This window comes from Pogoniulus pusillus, chromosome 17, assembly GCF_015220805.1.
Source record: "Pogoniulus pusillus isolate bPogPus1 chromosome 17, bPogPus1.pri, whole genome shotgun sequence".
NCBI classification, from domain to species: Eukaryota; Metazoa; Chordata; class Aves; order Piciformes; family Lybiidae; genus Pogoniulus; species Pogoniulus pusillus.
In genome coordinates, this window is record NC_087280.1 from 9,975,264 (window position 1) to 9,997,200 (window position 21,937).

The window sequence follows — 21,937 nt, forward strand, 5'->3', positions numbered from 1 at the left end:
CAGTGAGCAGTGAATGACTCGCTCTAAGCATATGCTGTTAGACAAATACTCATAAGCATGACTTTGGAAAGACATAAACCTGAGTCCAGAAGCTGTTTGTGTTTGTTGTTTATAAATATGTTTGTGTATCTGTTTTTGTTTTGTTTTTTCCAACTTGAGCCAGCCTGTGGAAATCAAGGACCTTGCAGTGAAATGTGTCGGATTATAGAAGTGGGATGAGATCAGGAATAAGCCAGTAAAAAAGGATCTTCAAAGAACTGCCTTTTGAGATTTGTATCTACAACTTAAAGCTCTGAAGCTGAAATCTTTCAGAGTTGATTAGTATTGCAAGGCTTTGAAAATATGACTTAGAGTTAACTGTAGTGAATTCAAAAGATGAAATACATTATTTTTAAATGATGCCTAAATATAGTTTGTGTAGAGTCACTATGACAATGTATTTAAAAGAAATATTTTTAAATAGCAAAAGAGCTTGGAGAAGTTTTTTCACTTCAGCTCCCCCTCATCCATATCTTTTTTTATCCAGGGGTTAGGGGGCTGGGTTAATCAGTCAGAAGGTACGGACGAATGGCAGACATAGAAACTGTTCTTCTAAAATGCAGTCATCTGTTGAAATCCCAAGCAGTGCAATACTGTTCTAAATTATTTAACAGAGAAAATAAAAGTTGAAAGCCTATAAAATGAAGCTGCTAGTTTCCTAGAATGGAAACTGTAATAGAAGAGAAAACAGCACAAGTCTTTGTGAAAATGGTATTTTGATTAAATTCTTCAATTTTTGTTTTGGTTTAGCATTTTTTTTTGTTGTTGTTGATGATGGTTTGGATTTGGTTTTGGTTTAAGAATGAGAGTTTTGAGGAGAAATTATTTTTTTCTTGATAGTCATGATAGCAAAGTGTCTACCTTTAAAAAAAAAAGTCTACCTTAAAAGATAAGTGTTTTATATGGATGTTCAGGTTTTGTTTACTAGTTTAATAATCTTGTAGTCCACAGAAATTGGAATCCATACATGACAAATGGAGGAATATAGAAGCAATAACACCTTCATTCCCCAGTTTGTATGAAGAATTACCAAGCAGTAAGTACATGGGAAAGGGGCAGCATCAACTTTTTAACGTTGTAGGGGTTTTTGCATATTTTCTGATGCCAAAATAAATTGTTGAACTTCAACAATTTAAAAAAATCCTTCTGTTCTTTAGCTTTGAGGTCCAGTTTGCAAACTGAGAAACTTTTCTCCTGTGAATATTGTGAAAGCACATAAACAAGCTGTTGACTGTTAACTAGTACTGGAATCAGGAGTATTTTTTCTGTGATGGCAAAACATTCATGAGTTCCTAAAAGCAAAGATTTAGCCATCTGGAAACCAGAAATACAGTAAGACAAATGCTGTTTTCTCCCTCTTCTCCAGTCACCATTACACACCTGCCCAATAGTATATACAGCCCTTCAAGAAAACTTGCCCTGACAGTACAAGAGTCATCTTGATTGTTCAACAATCCTTAGACTTTCGGTTTAGGGTACAATCTCTTCATGTTAATGTCCCACAGGCAACTGTTTGCTACTGTTGGTTTTGCAAGCCAGTCTTCAGGTTTTCTTTACAACTAACCCCAAAAAGTATTTAAATAAAACCCTGAACAGAATGTGGCTATTTGTCAATATATGTCACCCAAAAAAAAGAAAGTTCCTGTTATAGACCATGTTTTGTCTAGGCTGATAACACAAGTTCTCTCAAGTCAAATCTTGACCCTCTGCTATGTAAATAAGCAGTATATCATTAATTATTATTATTTTTTTAGTGTACCTTTTCTTCTCCGACTTCTACGTGGTCCATAATTCCAGAATTCTTGATGAGGGCAGAAATGCCTGTTAAAGACATGGAACATTAAATCCGGTGACAATAGAAAATAGGCAGATAGAAAGCATAGAAATCATGTAGAGGTGACTAGAATATTCTTGGACATAAAAATAGTTTTACTGAGTGGCCTAAGACTCCGGTCTTAATCTAACTCATATTCCCTACCTCCTAGTGCATGCAACTATTTGGATTTGAAAATCAAAATGGTATCTGAGACTTGCAGATCTCTCAGATGTTTTAGGAATGATCAGTTTAGCATGAAGAATACACTAGACAGCAGAATGAACAATGTTCAGTCTTAAGACTGCTAATGCTTACATGTGTGCAAAGAAATGGGAACAAAACCAAATTGAAACAGGAGTCTTTAATGGTTTTTTGCATACATGGACGTGAAACAGAAGTACCGCAACAGACTAGTTGAGAAGTACTCTATTTGCTTTGCTATCCTTGGTCAAAAACTGTTCTACTGTTCAAAGATAAAGAAACATGTCTTAGAATTTACCTAGTAAAATCCATAGTTAAGTAGTCCAAATTGGAAAGTATTCTCAGTATCTGTAGAAAACTAGGATGAAAGCATAGTGTAGGACATCAGAAGTCAGGTTAAATAAACTTTTAAAAAGACTAATCTGATTTAGGACAAGAGTAAATGCTCAAATATATATATATATATATATTGTCTGAACACTTTGTGCTTATTGCATCAGATGAAACCACTTGAAGAAATGACACCATTTCAGATCATTCCAGGTTTGTTGCTGAAGTGCGAAAAAAAATTCAATACCTTTATATTTGTGTACTTCATGTACATTGCCAGTTCAAGAATTCCATATCTGTTTTTCAGGTAAAAGCAAGTATCATTCCTCAGACTTTGGGAGCAGTTCATTGCTGAAACTCATTTGTTGTTGGAGTGAACAATCTATTAAGGTAAAAAATTAGCCAGCGTCAGTTATTGTAATATAATCCTTAAGTACCATTGGCTGTATGTAATATTTGGAATATGCAGTGTAAGATAACAGTTATTGATTTATTGTGAAGTTATTGCATAAATCATGCCATTCAGATCTATGAAAAGAAGATTATTATTTCATTATGAAGTATGACACTTGTGAAACTGTTTTGCCTTAACGTACGTTTAGGTGTGGGAAAGCAACTCTTCCTACTGGTCTTTAGTATAGGTGATCCTGTTTGTAGCATGTGCTTAAAAAATGAGTTACCTATTCTCTGGCAAACAGATATAATTTTACATTATAAATGCTATCTTATGGTCCATGAAAATGAAGGCCAAAATAAGGCCAGTGCCACATACCAATGTAGTGTTACAGAAGAAACAGAAAGCACCTTCCTAAAGGGATGAATCAAAATCCGACCTTATTAGAACACTCTTCAAGCATTACTTAGAAAAGGAGGTTATGGGTTCCTAGGTCAGATGAAGATCGTGCCTATTGTTAGTGAAGAATCTGATGCCTTGAGAGATAAATTGCTGTTTCTTGAGAGTTGACAGGTAGCACTGAAATAGTCTGAACAGTGAAATCCAGAGCCCATTTTTCATTTCAGAAATACGCATTTAAATAAAGTTGTGTGATTGCTTGACTAACTTAGTATTTGGGAGGGTGAAACTCAAACCATGTGCTATGACCTCAAGAGATTTTTACTCTGGAAAAAGGGATAAAAGCATCACAAGTTTATTATGTTGCTTTTAAAGTTGAGTGCAGCCGTGCTGCATTCCAAATATAAAGAATGTTTTCCAGAGCTAAGGTGCTCAGGACACTGCAGTGATAGTCTCCTGCTCTGTTAGACAATAATGGTTTGTACAAATACTCCCCTTCAGTTGCATCCTGCATCTCATGAGCTTATCAGTTTTGTATTCTATCCCCACTATCTGTGCAACTTCCATATTATTTAAGCATTCTTCCTTCACGAACTGAACCCTGTTCACCTAATGATAGCTTTTTTTTTTTCCCTTTTTTGAGGCCTTTTAATAAAAAACCAAATGCTGGACCTCAGTTTCAATAGCTGCAGTTGTCATATGAACTCCACTTAGTCTCTTGCTGATCTGATCAGTCATTAAAATTCACTGTAGACTAGAATTGTATAGCCATGAAACTTGGATTTGCAGCATAGCTGGTTATGTGAGATCTATGTATTTATATTTTCCAGTGAATTTACTGGCTGATCAGTTTATGCAATAATGGTCTTGTTTACCACAGGAGGTTAATGTTCAGGAAGATGGTATGGAACAGCTGATTCACACTTGAAATCTGCAATAATAGGTATGGATGTTCAGCAGCTAGTCATTTATACAAAATTAGAGATTTCATTGAATCTGTACTTGAATCCTTTTTTTTTTTAATCCCTTTTTTATGCAAACACAGATTTGTGGCACATTTAGTAATCCTGAGCAACCTGATTATGCACTCATGTACTTTCAGCCAAAACAGCACTGCTTTTAAACTTTTAAAATTGCATACCAACTCTAGACATGACCCAAAGGACTTGGTAGATATTGATTCCTCATCTCCTTACAGTACTGTAACAGATTCTATGCAAACAAGGAAACAGAAAAAAACCCTGCTACAAATGATTGATCAGGAGTCTACTGATTTGTTGAAGGGTTGAGAGAGATCCTTTTCTGTCTTCTATTTTAAAAATGCGTGTATTTTAAAATATTTCTCTAGAATTTTTCCCCCAAGATGATTCTGAATAAAAGGTCATCTTCATCTTTTTTTTTCCATGGGAGGAAACAGTGATTGCGTATCTTCCCTTAATTGCCCACACTCTACATTTGAAATAGCCTGTTCTTCAATCTGTAGGTATTTGGTTATATTTAATTTTCTTTTCATTTTTTAAAAGTAATACTATGTTATTACAGCTTCATGGAACCTTTTTGGCTGAAAAGGTGAACATTTAAATAAAAGTTGAAGTTAGCAGAATAAGCAAACTGAGGTGCAATCAATACATTTTGCTGGTTGTAGATTCTAGCAGATATTAGGAGATTTTTTTTTCCACTAAAAGGATTTCTGTGATAGCTATTTCCTTGTTCTTCCTAGCTCCTTAGTCTTTAAATGATAGATGATGAAATGCCTTCTACTTATATCTTTACTCAGGCATTTCAAGATGAATAATACAGTAGGAAATAATTTACTTTCCCTTTCTCTTGCTCTAAAATCTTTTTAAATCTTATTGAGTGAAGTTAGTTCTTGTTAGGCTGACTTTCCTGAAGTCCTTTGTCTCTTCACAAAATGGTTATAGACCAGGTAAGCTTCCTCTACAATATGTCTTATTCCCTGAACTGGACAACCATTCGCAAAACAGAATAAATTACTCTCTCTCTATGGCTGCCCTCTCAGATATTCAATATTAAACATGGCAGTAAGTTCTGCATTAAACTTTAATGCTCAGTAGTTCCAATATCAAAATGTGAGGTGCACAGTCTTCATATCTATGGTTACATGAGAACATGTGGGTGATCTGGGTGTATGCCAGTCTGTGGGGCTGCAGCAGTTTGCCTTTCAGTTACATGGCTGTATTGGAGTTGTGTGCTGTGACACACCTGCATAGAAATAACCATGCTGTATCAGGTTCAGTGCTAATGCATTCAGGATCAGTAAGAGTCATATATCTGTTCCTGTTTGTTCTGAGTTACCAGGACATGAGTCACCTCCAACCTGAAATGGTCCTGTTGTATAGTCCCAAGTAATAAGACTTTGTTAGAACTTGGATGTATTAATTCAGGAGCATCATCAGAAATACAGTTTATACTGCTTCAGCATACAACATCCTGACATTGCAGTATGCTTTTTTCTGTACAAAACAAATTTGTATCCTCTTATCAGCATGATTTCCCCTTAGGAAAGCTGTTGATGCCATATTTAGATCTCCAACATAATCATGTGCATGAGGAATGCAGTTGCTTTAGCTTCCCTCTTCCAGCAACAGAAAAGAGATACCATGAAAACAGAAAAAATAGACACTGTGAAAGAAGAGCTGAAATTTTTAAGAGGAATGAATTGTCTCGGGACTTTCTCATCTATTTCTATTGATTCCTGCAGTGCACCTTTATTTCTTCACTTCAGTTACTTCATTTCCATTAATATCTAAAATAAGTTGTGATGAATCTGCGATACACTACGCAAGACTTTGCTTCAAAGAATAAAGCACTTGGTGTTAAGGTGACTGCAGAGGTTAGTACTAATAAGCTAGCGCCCTCTTTACCGATAGCCAAGTTTGCCATAATTTCTATAACAAGCTTTGAATGTAGCTGTTTTTAGAGTCTTGGACTCTACTTGAAGATACCTGATTTCAATGTAAGTGTCTAGGCAACTGTCTTAACAGTTACTATCCAGAATTACAGGAAAGCAGACTGGATAACACAAGTTGGTGCTTAGATTTGTGTGCTTTTGTTCCTCAGTGTGACTGTGTTACCGAGGCATCTAGGAGGCAGTTTCTGCAAGGCTCAGCCTTGTAGAGGTTGTGGCATGAACAGTAACCAGGAGTGATGTCTATTGACTTCTCTTCTTAGACCTACTTGTTATAAAGAGAATAGTAATCCTGGGAAGTAATTGATGAAGTGTAGAAAGGAAAGCCAGTGTAACTTAGTATAGATGTAACAGCTGGCCTCAACTTTTGTTCACTTGTCTTTTTGAATTGTTCTCTAGTATCAAAGAGATTGCTGCTGCAGAGTCAAACAGTTACCTTTCACACAGTTGGACATATGCTATGTATACCTTATGCATAGAAGCAGCATAATTCCTGTCATATTTCACAATCCCAACTACAAAAATGCTAGTGTTTACAAGTGGCTACAATTCTGATGGGAAAAAAACGACCCACGTACAGAAGTAGACAACGAGGTAGCCAATGCACACGTAATATGAAAGGGCACAAAAGATGACGTGGAAAATAATCTAATAGAGAAACAGGAAGATTCTCACATAGATTTGTTTTAGATTAGAAAGAGGCAAATCTTCTGGAAATCTTTAAAACTGATGGAATCATAGATAAAGTATATGAATTCTTCAGGAAGATGCAGTGAGAGGGCAAAACTGGGCATGTGAAACCACACTGAGCACTGTGGAAATGCAGGTTCAACAAAGTCATAGACAGGTAGCACATGGAGATGTACAAGTGCCACTACGAATAACATGTCATTTGTTATGGCCTTTTATTTAATTTTAAGATGTTGGAGGAGATTACACATTACAAATGCTGTTTGGTTGCCATACACAGCACTGGCAGGGGCAATGAATATGATCCGACTTGTGACAGGCTCTTAGCAGATCAGACCACTATTGAAAACACAATGTGTGCAATTCTTTTCTGCACCTTTTGTAACATTTTTTTTTTTGGTAACAAATTTTTCCAGGACAATGCCAACATGTCTGTGTTTCTTTCTCTTTCTTAATTATTGTAGATATATTGTGGGAGTCTGCTGTAAAGTCAGGATCTGTAATCCCCAAAGCTCAGGGTTGTAGGGATATGAGGAATTGGAAACTGCTTTTGGTTTGCCCTGTAAAATAAAGTGCTGTTATAACAAGATAAAGATTTGTGCCATGTTAGAACACATAGGGCTGGGTTCACTTGCTGTGAACTTGCACACTGTGAACCTGACTATGGTGTACTTGTCTACAATAAAAGATTTTGTCACAAAGGACACCTACGGCCTTTGTTCTGCTTAACGACTTGAATTTACAAGGGCAGATAGAAATGTGATTGAGGACAGCCCACGAATTCACTGTACTTGATTAGTGAGATGAAATTGTCTCCCTTCCAGGCAGTTTGAGGGAGCCTGCACATCAACTTCAATTCATATTAAACTGAAGTAATGTTAATAGTTTGTTTATAAGATGAATAATATAAAGATAAAATATTTATGAACATTTACCTTGAAATTTTCATATTCAATTTAAATTCAAATTTTCGTTGAGGTAGAGTGCATTGTCCTGGACACTTTAGAGTCTGTCTTTCAGGAAGAATTCTTGTACTTGAGAAGGAATGCCTTCCTGAGAGGGAAAAATAGTATTTATTTTCTGAAGGCAATACCAATTGAAGGTGTGCCTGCTGCTATTCTGCACCATGCTGCAATACAGACAGAGCAAGGCTTGCAAGGGTTGGGGTCTGTTGTGTAAGGTCTTCATTTGCTTTATAAATATCTTAGGTCTTTAAAGTAACAACTCTGTCACACAGACTCCACACCACATTGTCTTAGCACCCATTCTAGTGGTGCATTGGCTGGTGCAGACTGTTCATAGTTCTAGCAGGTGTTCCTTTTCAGTAGGAGAATTTGAGGCATGGTGTTTGTGTTAAATGTGGTAATAGTATTTTCATCTGTGCCATAGGATAAGATTTGCACCACTAGAAACAAAACATTCTTTAAGCTTTTTGCAGAGAGATATTGGACAACAAAAACATTTAAAAAGTCAAAATGCAAAGTTCTTATTCAGGCTCTGAAGCATTTTTGCATCACAGAAAAAAAATTAAGGTATTTCTTAGTAGTCATTATCACCATGAGCTTTACTAACGTATATCGCCGTGACACCTTGAAATCAAGCAGGCCGTAGACAACTGATTGAAGTTGTGAGATCAAAGTGAACATGTAGTTAGTGGGGAGCTGTTAGGATTGACAGCTTGCATGATTTTATTGCTATCCAGTTAACTTTTTTTCTGAGTATGTACTGTGTAGAGACACACGGTTATCACTGTCTGAAATCTGTTGGTGTTGACCTTCTAATGACATTCACTGGGACAGTCTTAAACTTTTGTAGTAGTTATTTAAAATTGTCAGATGCTTAGATAAATAACTGAAGTACTGATACTATCCAACAATGATTTGCATTTATGACAGATTAGTGAGGCAATGCAAGCAGTGCTGTTGGCAGAAGTTCAAAGGACGATGAATACCTTGAGAAAGACTGAGGTCTACAGAGAGCCATTGGCCATAGAGAATGGAAATGGTAAGTTGCAGCTGCTGCCAAAGACAGAGGGTTTTGCAAGACATTAAACATTTTTCTTTGCCATATAGGTGGAAAATTTATTGGTATATTCTTTTAGAAGAAGTTTCTCTAGTACTTAGAACAAGTTAGGAGTATAAGTTCACAATACATTATTTCTGTGTAAGACAAGCCAAATGGCCGATTGCTGACCTTATCAGACTGAGTTTCCTTGTAGGGTAGTCAAGGAGTTAAAGGACTTTAACACTCTCACATGATTTCTGAAAGTTACAGAAGAAAAGAGAGCATTTATTTGATTGTATAATAGTTCTGAAATTATATTTGCAAATATAGGAAACAGTGTGCTTGAAATAGTCAGTAAATCATATTGAAAAGAAGTTTTAGAAACTTATCTTTTCAATGACATCAGAACTTCAATAGCACTAGAAATAAATTGCTTAAAACTTTTGACTATGTAAAGTGAAACAGAATATTTTATTTTTCTTGTAGAAATAACCTCCCTGCAAGAGATATCAAATGTGTTTTGCAGTTAGATCATTTCATTTTACAAGAAGCTTGCTCTTTGCAAATTCACAGTGGTGCTAATGTTTGTGATAAAAAAGATTGAACCTGGATTTATGTTATGAAGTTTGGGTTTTTTTTTTTTCCTTTTAGCCCATTAGCTAAGTCTTAAAATTAAGTGACCTAAATTTTAGGTCCAATCTTATTAGTGAGTCTTCTCTTGGGAAACTAATTTATAATCTTATTGAGTGTGTGTGTCTGTCATGAAAATTTGCTACCGATCTGCTTGTTCCAGGATACTAAAAATGATCAGTGATATTTGCTTCAGGCCATGAAACAAAATGGTGTTCCTATAATTTGGACTGTTGAAATATAGTGAAATTCAAACCACTTTGAATAATTGCCATATGTGAGTTTATGCTTTCTCTGAATCATTTGTTTGTGTGTGGTTTGGAACAAGATGCATTGCAACTAATATCTCCAGCTGTAAAGTTCATGTGTGGATTTGATTTCAGATTTCCTGAACTTTCAAGGTGTATTTCTGTGTTATGTGTTTAAACGGATCACAACAAAAATGAGACTCACTGGAACTTGTAGGTAGGGGTATCTGCAAATTCCAGATGCATTTAGATCTTCAGGTTTGTTTTTAAACCTTCTGTAGTAGAAGAAAAAACATTTCTGTCATGTGGTGTGCTAGAATGATTACAAGAGTCTAGCAGTCAATTGTTGTTCAATTCTAAATATTAAGGCTTGCACAAGTTTTGACTTGAGGGATTTTACTTGAGCCTTCCAGTCTCTGAAAGGAAGATTTGGTTGTTTGTATGTCTAGGAAAAGGTTTTTACTGTCATTTTGTTCTTAACCTTATTATTCAAAGGCTACTCAACAGACAACTAGAAGGACACAGTACTCATATGCATTTATATTGGCTATGACATTTATTTTTTTTCATACTTCATGACCTGGACTGTATAAATATATTCGGGAAATCTAAGTGGATTTTTTGAAGTATCATTGTTCAACAATTAAAAGCATTCAGGAATATACAGAAAGCATACAGGAAGATTAAGAAAGAGATGTTGTGTTAGGAGTATATAACATTAGCTTTCTTTTGTGCTCAATTTCTTGCAGGTTTTAGGTTGTCAGATTATTTATCACAGTATGCAAATAGCACAAATGTACTCGGTTTGCTTTGTATTTTTCTCTAATAGACATTGCAGAAATTTGCTAATTTATTCAGAAATTAATAAATACTTTTTGTAATTTCTAGTATGTTTGAAGAGTCAAACCATTTGCAGCATGTAATGGTAAGCAGATATTACTAAAAACTCGCCTGGGACTGAGTCCACAACCAGTGTAATTACCAAGACAAGAAATTATATCTGGTTTAGGTTGTACATCTGATAGGTATGTTAACTTATCTTATTTAAAACTCTATGCATTGTATAGTAGCTGTCATCCAGGTAAAGGTTAGATATTGTTTCAGGTTTTTAACTAATAATTCAAAACCGGGATCATGCACTCTGACCCGAAGTAAAAGTATCTGAATCTTAGCTGTCATCATCATGGTATTGTATTGCATTTTTGCTTAATTGGGATTAATAGATTTGATCTGGAGGTGCTTAACCTTGTTTAACTGTACAAATTTCCACTTAAGTCAGTAGAAGTTTTCTTTAAAAAGATGAACAGAGTGTTCAGGGTTTGACCTTCACTTTTTATTATCTTTCAAGTTTATTTTATGTTGTACAGAGCTTCTTACACCTTAGAAGGCTCCTGCATGGTTAACTTCATGGTTAAGTGAGATAGCATTTAGACAACACCTTCACTTGCTGAATAATTTAAAGTGCTACATTTTAGTGTTAGCTTTCATGGAGGCAGAATTGTCAATTGAAAAACAAACTGGAGAAGGAAAACATTAAAATTCCAAACTGTAATATTTTTTCCAGAAACAAAAGGTAGAGAATTAAAAGAGGTGTTCATGTAAAGCATGCCAGAGAATGAATTAAGTGTGTTCTGTCCTAGTAGATCCTCCCAGTGTTGCTAAAAAGAGATATAAATGCAAACACTTGCAATTTCTTTATGTTAATGTTGGAGGTAATCGTTCTGGACCTTTTCCAAACATACCGATGGCAATCTTGCCATTGATTTTTGCAATCTGTATTTCAGTTGTTCAAAGCAGCTAAGGTTTTCCCTAATTTCTTTGATAGCATAATTCTGAAAAAGGACATGGCACTTTATCCCTTCTGGCCTTCCTCCTAAACACTGGCAATCTCAGGTTAACAGTGCCATTTAACAACTTGTTAGTGTGGTACTGTTTTCCACTGCCATCTGAGTCAGAGGCAGTGATATTAAAATCTTAAGCATCCATTTGCCCACTATCATTTGCATAAGCTAAGAAGAGCTGAATTGGCCAGTGTTATTCATTAGTTTTCCATTTGTGGTATTTGATCTTCTCACATAGATACCTACTCCATAGTCAGCCATGTGTAGAACTTTAACTGAAGGAGAAATGCCACTGTTTTCATTCAATAGCCCAGTGATTGGCTACAAAAAAAAAAAAATCAGACAGTCCCTCCTGTAGTTAATTTGAAGCCATATCTTAGCAGTAATTCATTGTCTACTCTCACAGCATTCTGCACGGAGTCATCTACAGATTTTTTTTTTTCATTTCTCATGAAAGTCTCAGAATATTTGCAGAGGTAAGAGTTAGAAATTAGATTCTCTTCTCCAGTTGCATTACATAAAGGACTGTGTGTTATGAATTATGCAAAATTAATGATTTTATTTTTTATATCTAAGCAAAGATTGTTAATAACTATGAAAACTGCTTATTAACATTAAATCTCTCCAGATTTACACGGTTCAAAACACATGGTTTGGGTACTTATACACATAGGGAACAGGCAAAACTAGAACACTTTAAGAAATAACTAGCAAACGCAAACATGATACTGGAAGAGAGGGTTCTTAAATATATGGCTTATCCACTAGATGGATTCAGGAAGCTCCTTTCTCCTTATGGTAGAAGGCAGTTAGTGAATTACAAGAAGCTTTAAGGATTTACTCACAAAAATTGTCTCCCAACTGGCAGGGCTAGCTACAGCTTCAAACAGTACCCAAACACTTGCATTGAGTTCTGGCAATGTCTTGTGAGCCTCTGAGGCTCTGGATTCTTCCCAGGCTTTACAGGGTGCTGGGGAAAGGAGGCAGATGATTTCTGACCTTATCTTGGCTCCTTTGGATGATCTTCAGGACTTCCTGTCTTGGCAGGAGGCTTTCAAGTGTAGGTAGGATGTCTTGTGATGTGCAGTCTTAGCACTATATCACACTGGCTGTGTAGGCCAATTGCACGGAGGCATTTAGAGCCTGTTCCTGGTAAACTCAAAGCAAGCAGTTTCCAGGCAGCTCAACAGAGCTAACTTACAGCTTATAATGCTACAGAAGGCAATGGCAGAATCACTGCCACAGGCAGAGAGCAGTGGCAGCAGCAGGCATGAATACAACAGCAGAGCATGTTGTATTACCTGCTCATCTCTTTTTATCAATACAGCCTGAGACTAATGGGCCTTAGGACACAGAATAACCAATAAGAATGGTAGTTAGCTGAGCCTGACCATACTAGGTGAAGCCATAGACTTGCTTTACTCAAATTTGGGAAAACTATGGTCCTTGCATGAGGTAGGCACAAGCCAAGTGTGTTTACCTTGTTTACCACAAGAGCAAAACAAGTCTGGGCAAGCCAGAGTCCTTAGACTCAGTGGCTCCAGGTTCTTCGTCCTCTTTCCCACAGTTGCTTCTCCTTATAGCAAAAGGAGGGGGAGCAGAAAAACATATCTGGTCAAGCCAGGACATATATAAGCCTATTTTGGCCTATTCAGACCTACCTCAACACTGTGATCTACTTTTAGCTGCTACTCTGAAACAGTTTCCTCTGTGCCATCCTTGGATTCCTATTTCTTCCAATGTTTGGGGAGCCAAAAGTACCTCATCAGAAATGGCAATATACCATACAAGTTTCTCTGGAATTTTGTAGTGTTGTTTTAAAGAGAAGAGCTGAATTTATTTTAAGAAATCTGCCAGGATAAGTCTAAGATGTTTTTGCTCAGATACTAAACTTGGGAACTGCTCTGTGTGATATTTCAGGAATGCCAAAAACTGGAAAAGTGAAAGGAAAGCATAAATTGTCCAGGCTTTATTGCTAAATACAAGATACTGTTTTAATTGCCTTTTCTATTTGTGGAAAATCTAAATGTGAAAAATCATACCACTAAGACCAGTTTGCAGTAAATTCTGATTTCCCCTTAAAAGTTCCATGTTTAAGAAACTGTCTATAATTCAAGCTTTTAGGTACATTTGAAAGCTATCAGCTATAACCTCATCTTTTGTGTGTGGTTTTGGAGCTCTTTATTCAATTAAATAAGTTGCTTCTTTCACCAAAAAAAGCTTCTGCTGATAAATACCAGAGTGAAATTAATGGTGGCAATTGAATTCCATAGGTTAGTGTAAAGAATTGGCCGAGACTTATCTAGAATATAAGAATGTTTTGATAAAATGAGGGATCCATTCAGTAACAGTAAATCAATGAAAGGCGGGATATAACACTTGTGTTCACTAGGAAAGTGTAGTGACCTGCAGCAGAGGGTTTCAAACACTTCTATTGTCTGGGTTTCAGAAATCTGTCCTGTTGCAACAACTTTTTTATGTCTCCTCTTAGGAAGTCATTCTGAGACTGTATCTTTCTGTATAGCAAATGAATCATCTTGCCTGCCTGCAAGGTCTTAAGCTTTTTTCACAGGAGTGATGATAAAGAGAAGGGTTGTTCTGGCTGTACTGTCATCTTGCTACAACCTACTGCTTTTCCTGATAGTCAAAAGCCCCCCACATTCTGACTCTATGTAAACAAGCAAAAAAGACCCAAATGTAGCCCTGACTCTCAGCACTGGTCTGCTTACACCATTGATATCACAGATATTATGCACAAGATTTCAGAGAAAACTTGTCCTTGGTTGCATGATTCCTGGGGATATTATTTCTAAGGGTTGATGCATCAAATGCATTGATGTGCTTATTTAACCACATTGATGCAATTTGTATTGTTTGTGTTCTGGGGAAAAAACAACATGCCCATAAAACTTGGAACAGCATCTAAGGAATCAGTTTCTGGCTTAACACTTCATGTTCAGGTAAACATACATCTGTCCTCAAACCCTTAAATTTCCTTCACTGTTTGCTATAAATTTGGGGTTGGACTTGTGATGTATGTGATATATTCAGCCTTGGAAACTGCTTGCCTTGCTGTGTTCCATATCCAACATGGAGAGAGTAATCCAGCAAAATCTGGAAAAAGATGCAGATGTAATTTTTTTTCCCCCTAATACTGATCCACATAACCAGAAAATGAAAGTTACCAGTTCAGCTCTTAGGGAGTCTCTTCTCTTGTATATCGACTACTTGTACAACTGGGGATTAAGGCAGCGAAGGGAGGAGAAGAAACTTAGGGAAGCATTTCTGATGAGCAGAAGAAGAAAAGGCTAAAGAAAAGAGGGGAATGGGATACAAAGGAGTGGTAGGTAAAAAGCGTAGGAAAATAGAGATGGAAAAATTATGGTAGAAGCATAATGAAGTGACAAAATGTGTAACAGTTTACTATTTTTCTAGTGGAAATCACAATTGGAAAGCTCGTTGCTGACTGAGAAATTCAAGAATAGGATTTAGTAGCATTTCTAGTATGGTAAAGTTTGTTGGCATTAGTTGCAACAAGGAAATGAGGAAATTCTGACACAGCCTGTCTGGTTTTGGATTGAAAGAAATGGAGAAAAGAAGCACTGTATTCGAGCAGCATGGGAGCACAGTTTTGAGAAGTGTAGGAGAAAACATTCCCCCTTTTTTTTTGTTAGCACTTTCAAATCACACAAAAAAAATCAAAGACAATAGGAAACACCTTTCACTATGACAGATATCCTAAAGGAAATCAGCTCAAAGGTTTGTCTTTGTGACCTCTTTGTTCGACTGACAAGTTTTACCTGACAAGTTTGACATTTCTTAATTATGCAAAAAAAGTGTTTGCAGAATGTAGTGAGGTCTGATATGGTTAAGTTGAAGTCAAGTCCTGATGATGTAAGTTGAAGTCTGAATCAAACCACTGCTGTCATGAGGTGAGCTGAAGGTTTGGTAAAAGTGAAAATGTTGACAAGAAGAAATCTTTACCCTTCAGAATTTTTTTTTCTTGGGTGGATCCTACAAAATGTATGAACTGAAGTGTCCTGAGCCTCACAAAATACATTGATCAAAAGCATCTCTCTTCCTATGTAGTCTCTCTGTGCTTTGAAGTGTTTCCAAACATTTGTTTTAGAGCAATATCTGAACTGAATGCTACAGTTATGTTTCCCTACTATTATTTTTTTATCTGGTTTAACTGTTGTCTTCAGGTATTTTCCTCTCTGTGTCTCTCACATTTTTCCATTTTAACCCTGTTGCACGTTACATCTTCCACAGGGACTCTTTCAGGCTGTTTTCTTCCTTTGCATTCCAATCTTACAGTTATTTTTATCCTTGAAAAACAAGAATGTTAAAAATCATCTGCAAAATGTATTTCCTTTTCTCTGTCCATTCTGTTCCTAGTATCTCAAACACTTCAGCCAGCACGAACAGAAAGTTTTCCAGATGGAATTGAAATTCTATGTTCTGGGATAAGTTCTTGCATGTAACATTATTCATTAAACTATTAGACTTAGTTCAGGTGGTCTAAAAAATTATCTGGCAGGCCAGTTTTGTGTGTGCATGCATTAGCAATAAGCAGTATAAGAAAATTTTGTATGGTCAAGGTTTCATTGCTATTAATGAGACAGATTCAGCTGTAATCTCATTTTTAGCCTGTTGAAACAGCAAGCCAATTAATCTAGCATTTGTTTGAATAGACTTTGAGTATAAGCTGGTGGCAGCAGTAGGTTTCCTCTGTACTGAATATGCATTAAAAATGAGTGTATTAGATCCTAGTTTCACATTACAAATATTTCCAGTAAAAGAATACAAATCAATGCTGTATTTTAGCATCTAACCTGCGGTTGAACTATGCCACTGTATCATGTCCTATATATCCAATTAAAACTGTATTTTGATCCAGTAGTCTTTAGTATTAGTGGTCAAGTACTGAAGGAAGTAAGCTTAAAGACTTGTTCTGGAACTACAGTTTATTTCATTCCGTGCGTCATATATTTTACCAGAGAACTCCTTAATGTAGCAGAAATCAGATTTGGTGTGTATTTTTACACAAAATCAAATTGTACAGGCGCCATCTCAGGCTCCTCCAAAACATTAGGAAGGATACAATTCAATGGGCAAGAAAGAAGGGAGGCTGACATGTATTCTGAATTCCAGTACACAATATAGTTTAGACAATTTTGTTTTCTGTGTGCTTTTCTTGATATTTACTGAATAGGAAGAATCTCTGATACTCTTCCCATTTAGATCTTTAAAAGTAAACACTCTTGGGGGCTGGGGGCGGGGGAGAATGCTCATAGAGACATGGACCATTATAATTGGTTTATTTTTGTTCACTGGTGTTTATTTAGAAGTTAATTTGGTACAGGCAAAGTACGACCTCAGTCCTGGAAGGATTTGAATGCTCCTTCTGATTTGGGACTTCAAAATAGTAACTGCAAGGTTAAAGCAGCATCCTTAACTTTTTTGGAGCAAGCCTATTCTCCTCTGCTTTCTAATCTGAGTGGGTTTGGGGTTGTCATTGTTTTTGTTTGTTTGTTGTTTTTGTTTGTTTGTTGTTTTTGTTTGATCTGTTGGTTTTTTTTTTTAAGAGACACTTCTTGTTTCTTTGCTCTGAATATCTCCTTGCCTATGTCGTTGTTCTTAGTCAAACACAATGTACAGACTTGCTACTAGCGAAGTATTTGTAATCTTCACAGTTTATTTGGAACCCTCCTGTTTTGTGACTGTTGAGTAGACAGAGCCCGAGGTAAACCTCCCAATGTTCACTTAGAACTGGGAGAGGTGTAAACGTGCCATGGAAAGCAAGTCTGTAAGTTACAGTGTCATGTTTTCATTTCTTGCATGTCATACTTGGTTTTCATCAAGCTGTGTCTATATAACATATTTAATCCAAAATTTCATCTTAATTTAGTCCAAAAAGGTAGAATGAAACCGATTGCTTTTCACACTGGCTAGATTGTTTTGAAGTTTGACTCTCCACTATTTTAACCTAGCAAAACTCATAATCTTTAACTGCCCATATTCTTTCCTGTTCACTGTCGACACTGTCCCATCTGTAGCGTGTTGTTTAGTCATCTTGTATGTGATCAGAAAAGCATTTGTTTGAAGTTGGGTTTTTTTTAGGCTAATGTGAAGCAATATGCCTCTCAGTTTTAAATCCTATATTTTTAATTTAGAAGATACAGAGTTGGTTCTTGAATCTAGTCTGTAACTGTATTTGAACTGCAGAATATCTGGCTCCCTCAGCTTACATGAAAGGAAATTCTAATATTAAATCAGCTCAACTATTGAACTAATCAGTAGTGCAATAATTACCTGGCAGGAGGACAAGAGGAATTCTTCAATAGTACTGTTTGTTTTTTAAAAAATATCCTCACAGCAAAAAAGAGAAATTGCTTTAAACTACTGCTGGTAGCTTTGAGCAAGATGGGAATTTTCCATTATGTGCTCAGTTAGAAAGTCACTGAAAAGTACAACTATTTATGCAAGTCTTCCTTATTATTATTATTGCTTAGTCTAGCTAACGTTTACTCAGCAGATCAACACTACTGATCAGTGCTCATCTTCAATAATAAGAGAGCAGGACATCAGTTTTTGCAAACAAAAAATAGGAATAACTCAAAGGAAGATTTTTTTGCTTACCAAGAAAATATTGAACCAGTTGTCAGTAGATATCCATCACCATGTAAAGCATACATCAACAGGACTGTTCAGTTTCAGCATGGAGAATGTGTTCATTCTAGGTTGAAGGCTGGACTAGATTATCTTGAAGGTCTCTTCCAACCAGATGTATTTGTTGATTCATGTTTGCATGCTCTTCTGCACCTTCATGCATTTTTAGAAGCCTTAGTACATCCATTGGTGTTTCACATCTTATGTAATCCAGAGTCTAGGTTGCTTTTAATATAAAGATGTTTCAAAGCAGACACACGTTACTAATTGAAGTAGTATTTAGTATTTGGATGGTATTTAGAACTAATCATCACAGAATGACTTTGAAATTCTGAAACAAGTATGTTGTTCAGTGATTTCTCCTTGTATGTGTGCCTCATATTTAATGTTTCAGTACATGCTTTATATTAAGGCCCAAAGTATCCTATCTTGCTTCAGCATTATATGTTAGTTCTTTAGTTGTACTTAGTATAAGTATATATGGCAGTTCAAATGCCAGTGAATATAGAAACTGTGCTAGTATGTCTGTGGAAATTCTTTCATGAAGTGTGTAAGCAGGAGATTTTGTTTTCCCCTTACTCTTAGAAGAATCCAACTTGTGTCACTAATTCCCTAAAGCCCAGATGCCTGTGTTGTTCTCATATGATGGATGTTAGTCACATCACCTGCTGCACTACTAAAAGATGCTCAGATAGCCTAGTGAAGAGGGTGAAGTATGAACCTGAAACCAGGAGGTATTTTCTGTACAATAATTAATAGGTGGTCTTTGTATTCTTTTATTCTCTATCACCCTTATATCAAGATAGGTTTTGGAAGTAACATCTTAATAGAAAGCAACAAAATGAATCTGACAAAAGTAAAGCAGATCTGCTCAGTTTCATGTACTGATAATGTTCTACTGCTAATGTTTGTGGAGTATTTTGAAATTCGAATTCTGTCAAGGTTTTATATCTCAACAGAGTGGAGAATTTAATGCTGACAATGAACATAAATCTTTGTTTTGACTGGGAAGACAACTATTGGTTGGCTGGTGGGTTTTTTTGTTTTGTTTGGTTGTGTGTGTTGTGGGTTCTTTGGAGGGCTGTTTTGTTCTTTTCTTGCTGTGTAATTTAGGCAGTCACTGATTTTGCTTTGTGTTTTCAGGAAAGAATAACATTTTGATAGGTCTTCCAAATAGGTATGTCCCAGGCAGTCTTGGCAAATTAAGGCCATTCTCCAGTCACAGGAAAGAATTCATAATTTAATTAGTATCTGTCTCTTGGAAGGTTGAAAAGAAGTCCCTTTCACTGCTGAGCATTGTTACCCGTGTCAGGGTGTAAGATATGGTATGTTATATGAATTACACTGCTGGCAATAAACTGTATTAGGGAACAGTAAAAAAAGACCATGAGTGCAAGTCTGTGCTTTGCTGTAATTAAGTTTAATGGTTTAGTCGCACAGTTAGAGATGTTTTAAAATGGGGCTTGTATGTGGGTAAGGACTTATCTCAGTGATAAGCACACTAGAAATAAAGCTAAAGCATTAGTATGAGATCTAATCTACCAGGCATAACAAGCAAATCTACCTCGTGTACAGGGCCAGCAAGGCATGTCACAGAAGAGAGTGGACTGACAGAGCAGAGGCAGGCACTGTTTCTAGCCTGCTTGAGATAATCGTTCGCAGCAACCATGTTTGCAAAGCAATTTGTATAAAATTCCATGGCTTATTTCCCTCAGCCCACAGTGCACTGTGTTTTTGTAAAGGATCTTGTATGGTCAGCTTAACTATATGCTCTTTTCTTCAGTTGTAGCTAATATAGCTCATAGTTATTACAAGGCACTGCTCTTTTTCGCTCTCTGACTGTGCCTCTTAAAAGTGCCTCTTATCATTTGTGTTCTACCTAAAGAGATTTTAGTCCTCCCTTCCCTTGCTGTCCACCCACTCCCCCCACCATCTCTCCAAGGCAGATGGTGCAGTTTGGAACTTAACTGTGTGATGTGGATGCTTTTATCCTAAACTAATGAATGAATAACCTGAAGAGTATAGGATACTTTCTGGAGAAGTAAGATTGGTAATTTTCTGCAGTTGCATTTCTAGCTACAAATACCAAATGAAGAAATCGCAGTGTGTTGCAATTGTCTGTGTGATATTTGCAGTTGTGTGTGAGATTTTAGAGCAGAACGTGTGAAGGGCAGCTGTGTCTCTTATAAAAGATAGTGCTATAGAGCTCAGTCCTTTTAGGAGGCAAGCAGTAAAAGCCTTGCAACAAAACAAAAACCTTTAAGAACCTTGTTTATTGAATTCTGTTGGCTAAAACTGCCAAAAATAAATTAATAGCTGTTACCGCTGCAGTGCTGCTTTTTGTTCGCAAGAAAAATATCTTGACATATTTTTTCATTTTGTGATTGGTGCACATTTCAAGGGTATAAATTAATCTTCAAAGGATCCTAGGGAATATCTTTCCTGGACACTTCACTTATACATCAAGTTGGCCATGTTAGCAATCTAATCACAAACCTGTAATTCAGTGGACAACAATTTCTTATTGTGAACAGCGTAGCAGCTTTTACTATCATTTAGGTCAGCCTAAGATTGCTGATGCACCATATGTTTCAGGCCATGGATGATGGATGGTATCCTCTGGTGCCCATCCCTAAGTGATTGGAAAGATTGAAGACACACAGTTCACTTAAGCTTGCTTACTATAACATCAAGTAATCAGTGTGATAGGCAAACCTGTGCTCTTTATGTCATGCTGCCCAACTTTCTGCAGGGACATTGTGTCAAAAAAACAATCTAAGAACATTTCCAGATGACAGGCCAGTTAGTAGAACAGCCATTTAACAACTGGATTCATCTAAAAAGCTTAATAACATGGAAAAGTCAATACAGGTTTTTAAAACACCTTTATTTATATGAACCAGACGTGGTGTTTTGTTTTCAAGGGTCTTGGAATAAAAACTGAACTTACACAACAGGAAGATGTAATAATGCAATTGTTAATGAAAACAGCCTTTAGTTTAGCCTTTAGGATATGCAAACAGAGTGTTCCCAATATTAGATCAAGGAAATGCTGCTGTGAAATAATCTTAAATGAAATTTGTTTGGCATTTTGTGGTTAGAAATGCACAACATCATTTTAGGAGAGAAGTCTTTATTTCCCAATGGCTGTCCCTGCTGATAGTAGTCATTGTTATTTTCATTTTCCACAACTCCATTGGACACGTATCTAACCTAGACAATTCAGTGCATCTTCCTTTTTAGAAGTTTGCACTGTGGTGAGGAGTCTTTTGTATGGTAAAGAAAATAGTAGAGGATACACTGAATTTCATTTGGCATAAAAATCCTGTAAGACTTGCAGTATATATGCTATTAGGCAGACTAATACCAAGTGAGGTGTTAAAATTATCATTTAAAACTGCTGCTGATGTATGTTATTGTACACCATGGGTGCTTTTGTTGTAAAGCAACTGAGTAGAAAGCCAAGTACATACGCTAAAGTCTCAATACACCACAACAGCCATGAAAAGCAAGCTAGGCAGTCCTGTGAATTCAAAACACTATAAAATACTCATACAGCCTGGTATTAATGAATATATTTTTGTGTACACATGTACTAATTAGAAAGTGTATCTACTGCATGTAATTTGATTAAATAGCTTGCAAAATGGCAGAATGCTCTTCTAAGTAACAGACTGTGCTTATTTTGTGCACTAAAGCCTGGCAGCTACTCCGCTGTTACTTTTTTCATTCTTTTCCTCTACT

At 36.3% G+C, this 21,937-nt stretch overlaps 1 protein-coding gene across 8 annotated transcripts in view; it reads left to right on the top strand.

The window, feature by feature from the left end:
• Positions 1 to 21,937, top strand: part of WDR72 (WD repeat domain 72) — a 117,423-nt gene that overhangs the window by 64,012 nt on the left and 31,474 nt on the right. For 5 of the 8 annotated variants that reach the window (XM_064157584.1, XM_064157586.1, XM_064157585.1 and 2 more), the window contains 3 exons: positions 984 to 1,075; positions 2,694 to 2,776; positions 8,694 to 8,802. In XM_064157584.1, the coding sequence (XP_064013654.1) occupies positions 984 to 1,075; positions 2,694 to 2,776; positions 8,694 to 8,802 (284 nt within the window). The other 3 variants (XM_064157588.1, XM_064157589.1, XM_064157587.1) reach the window with 3 other exon arrangements.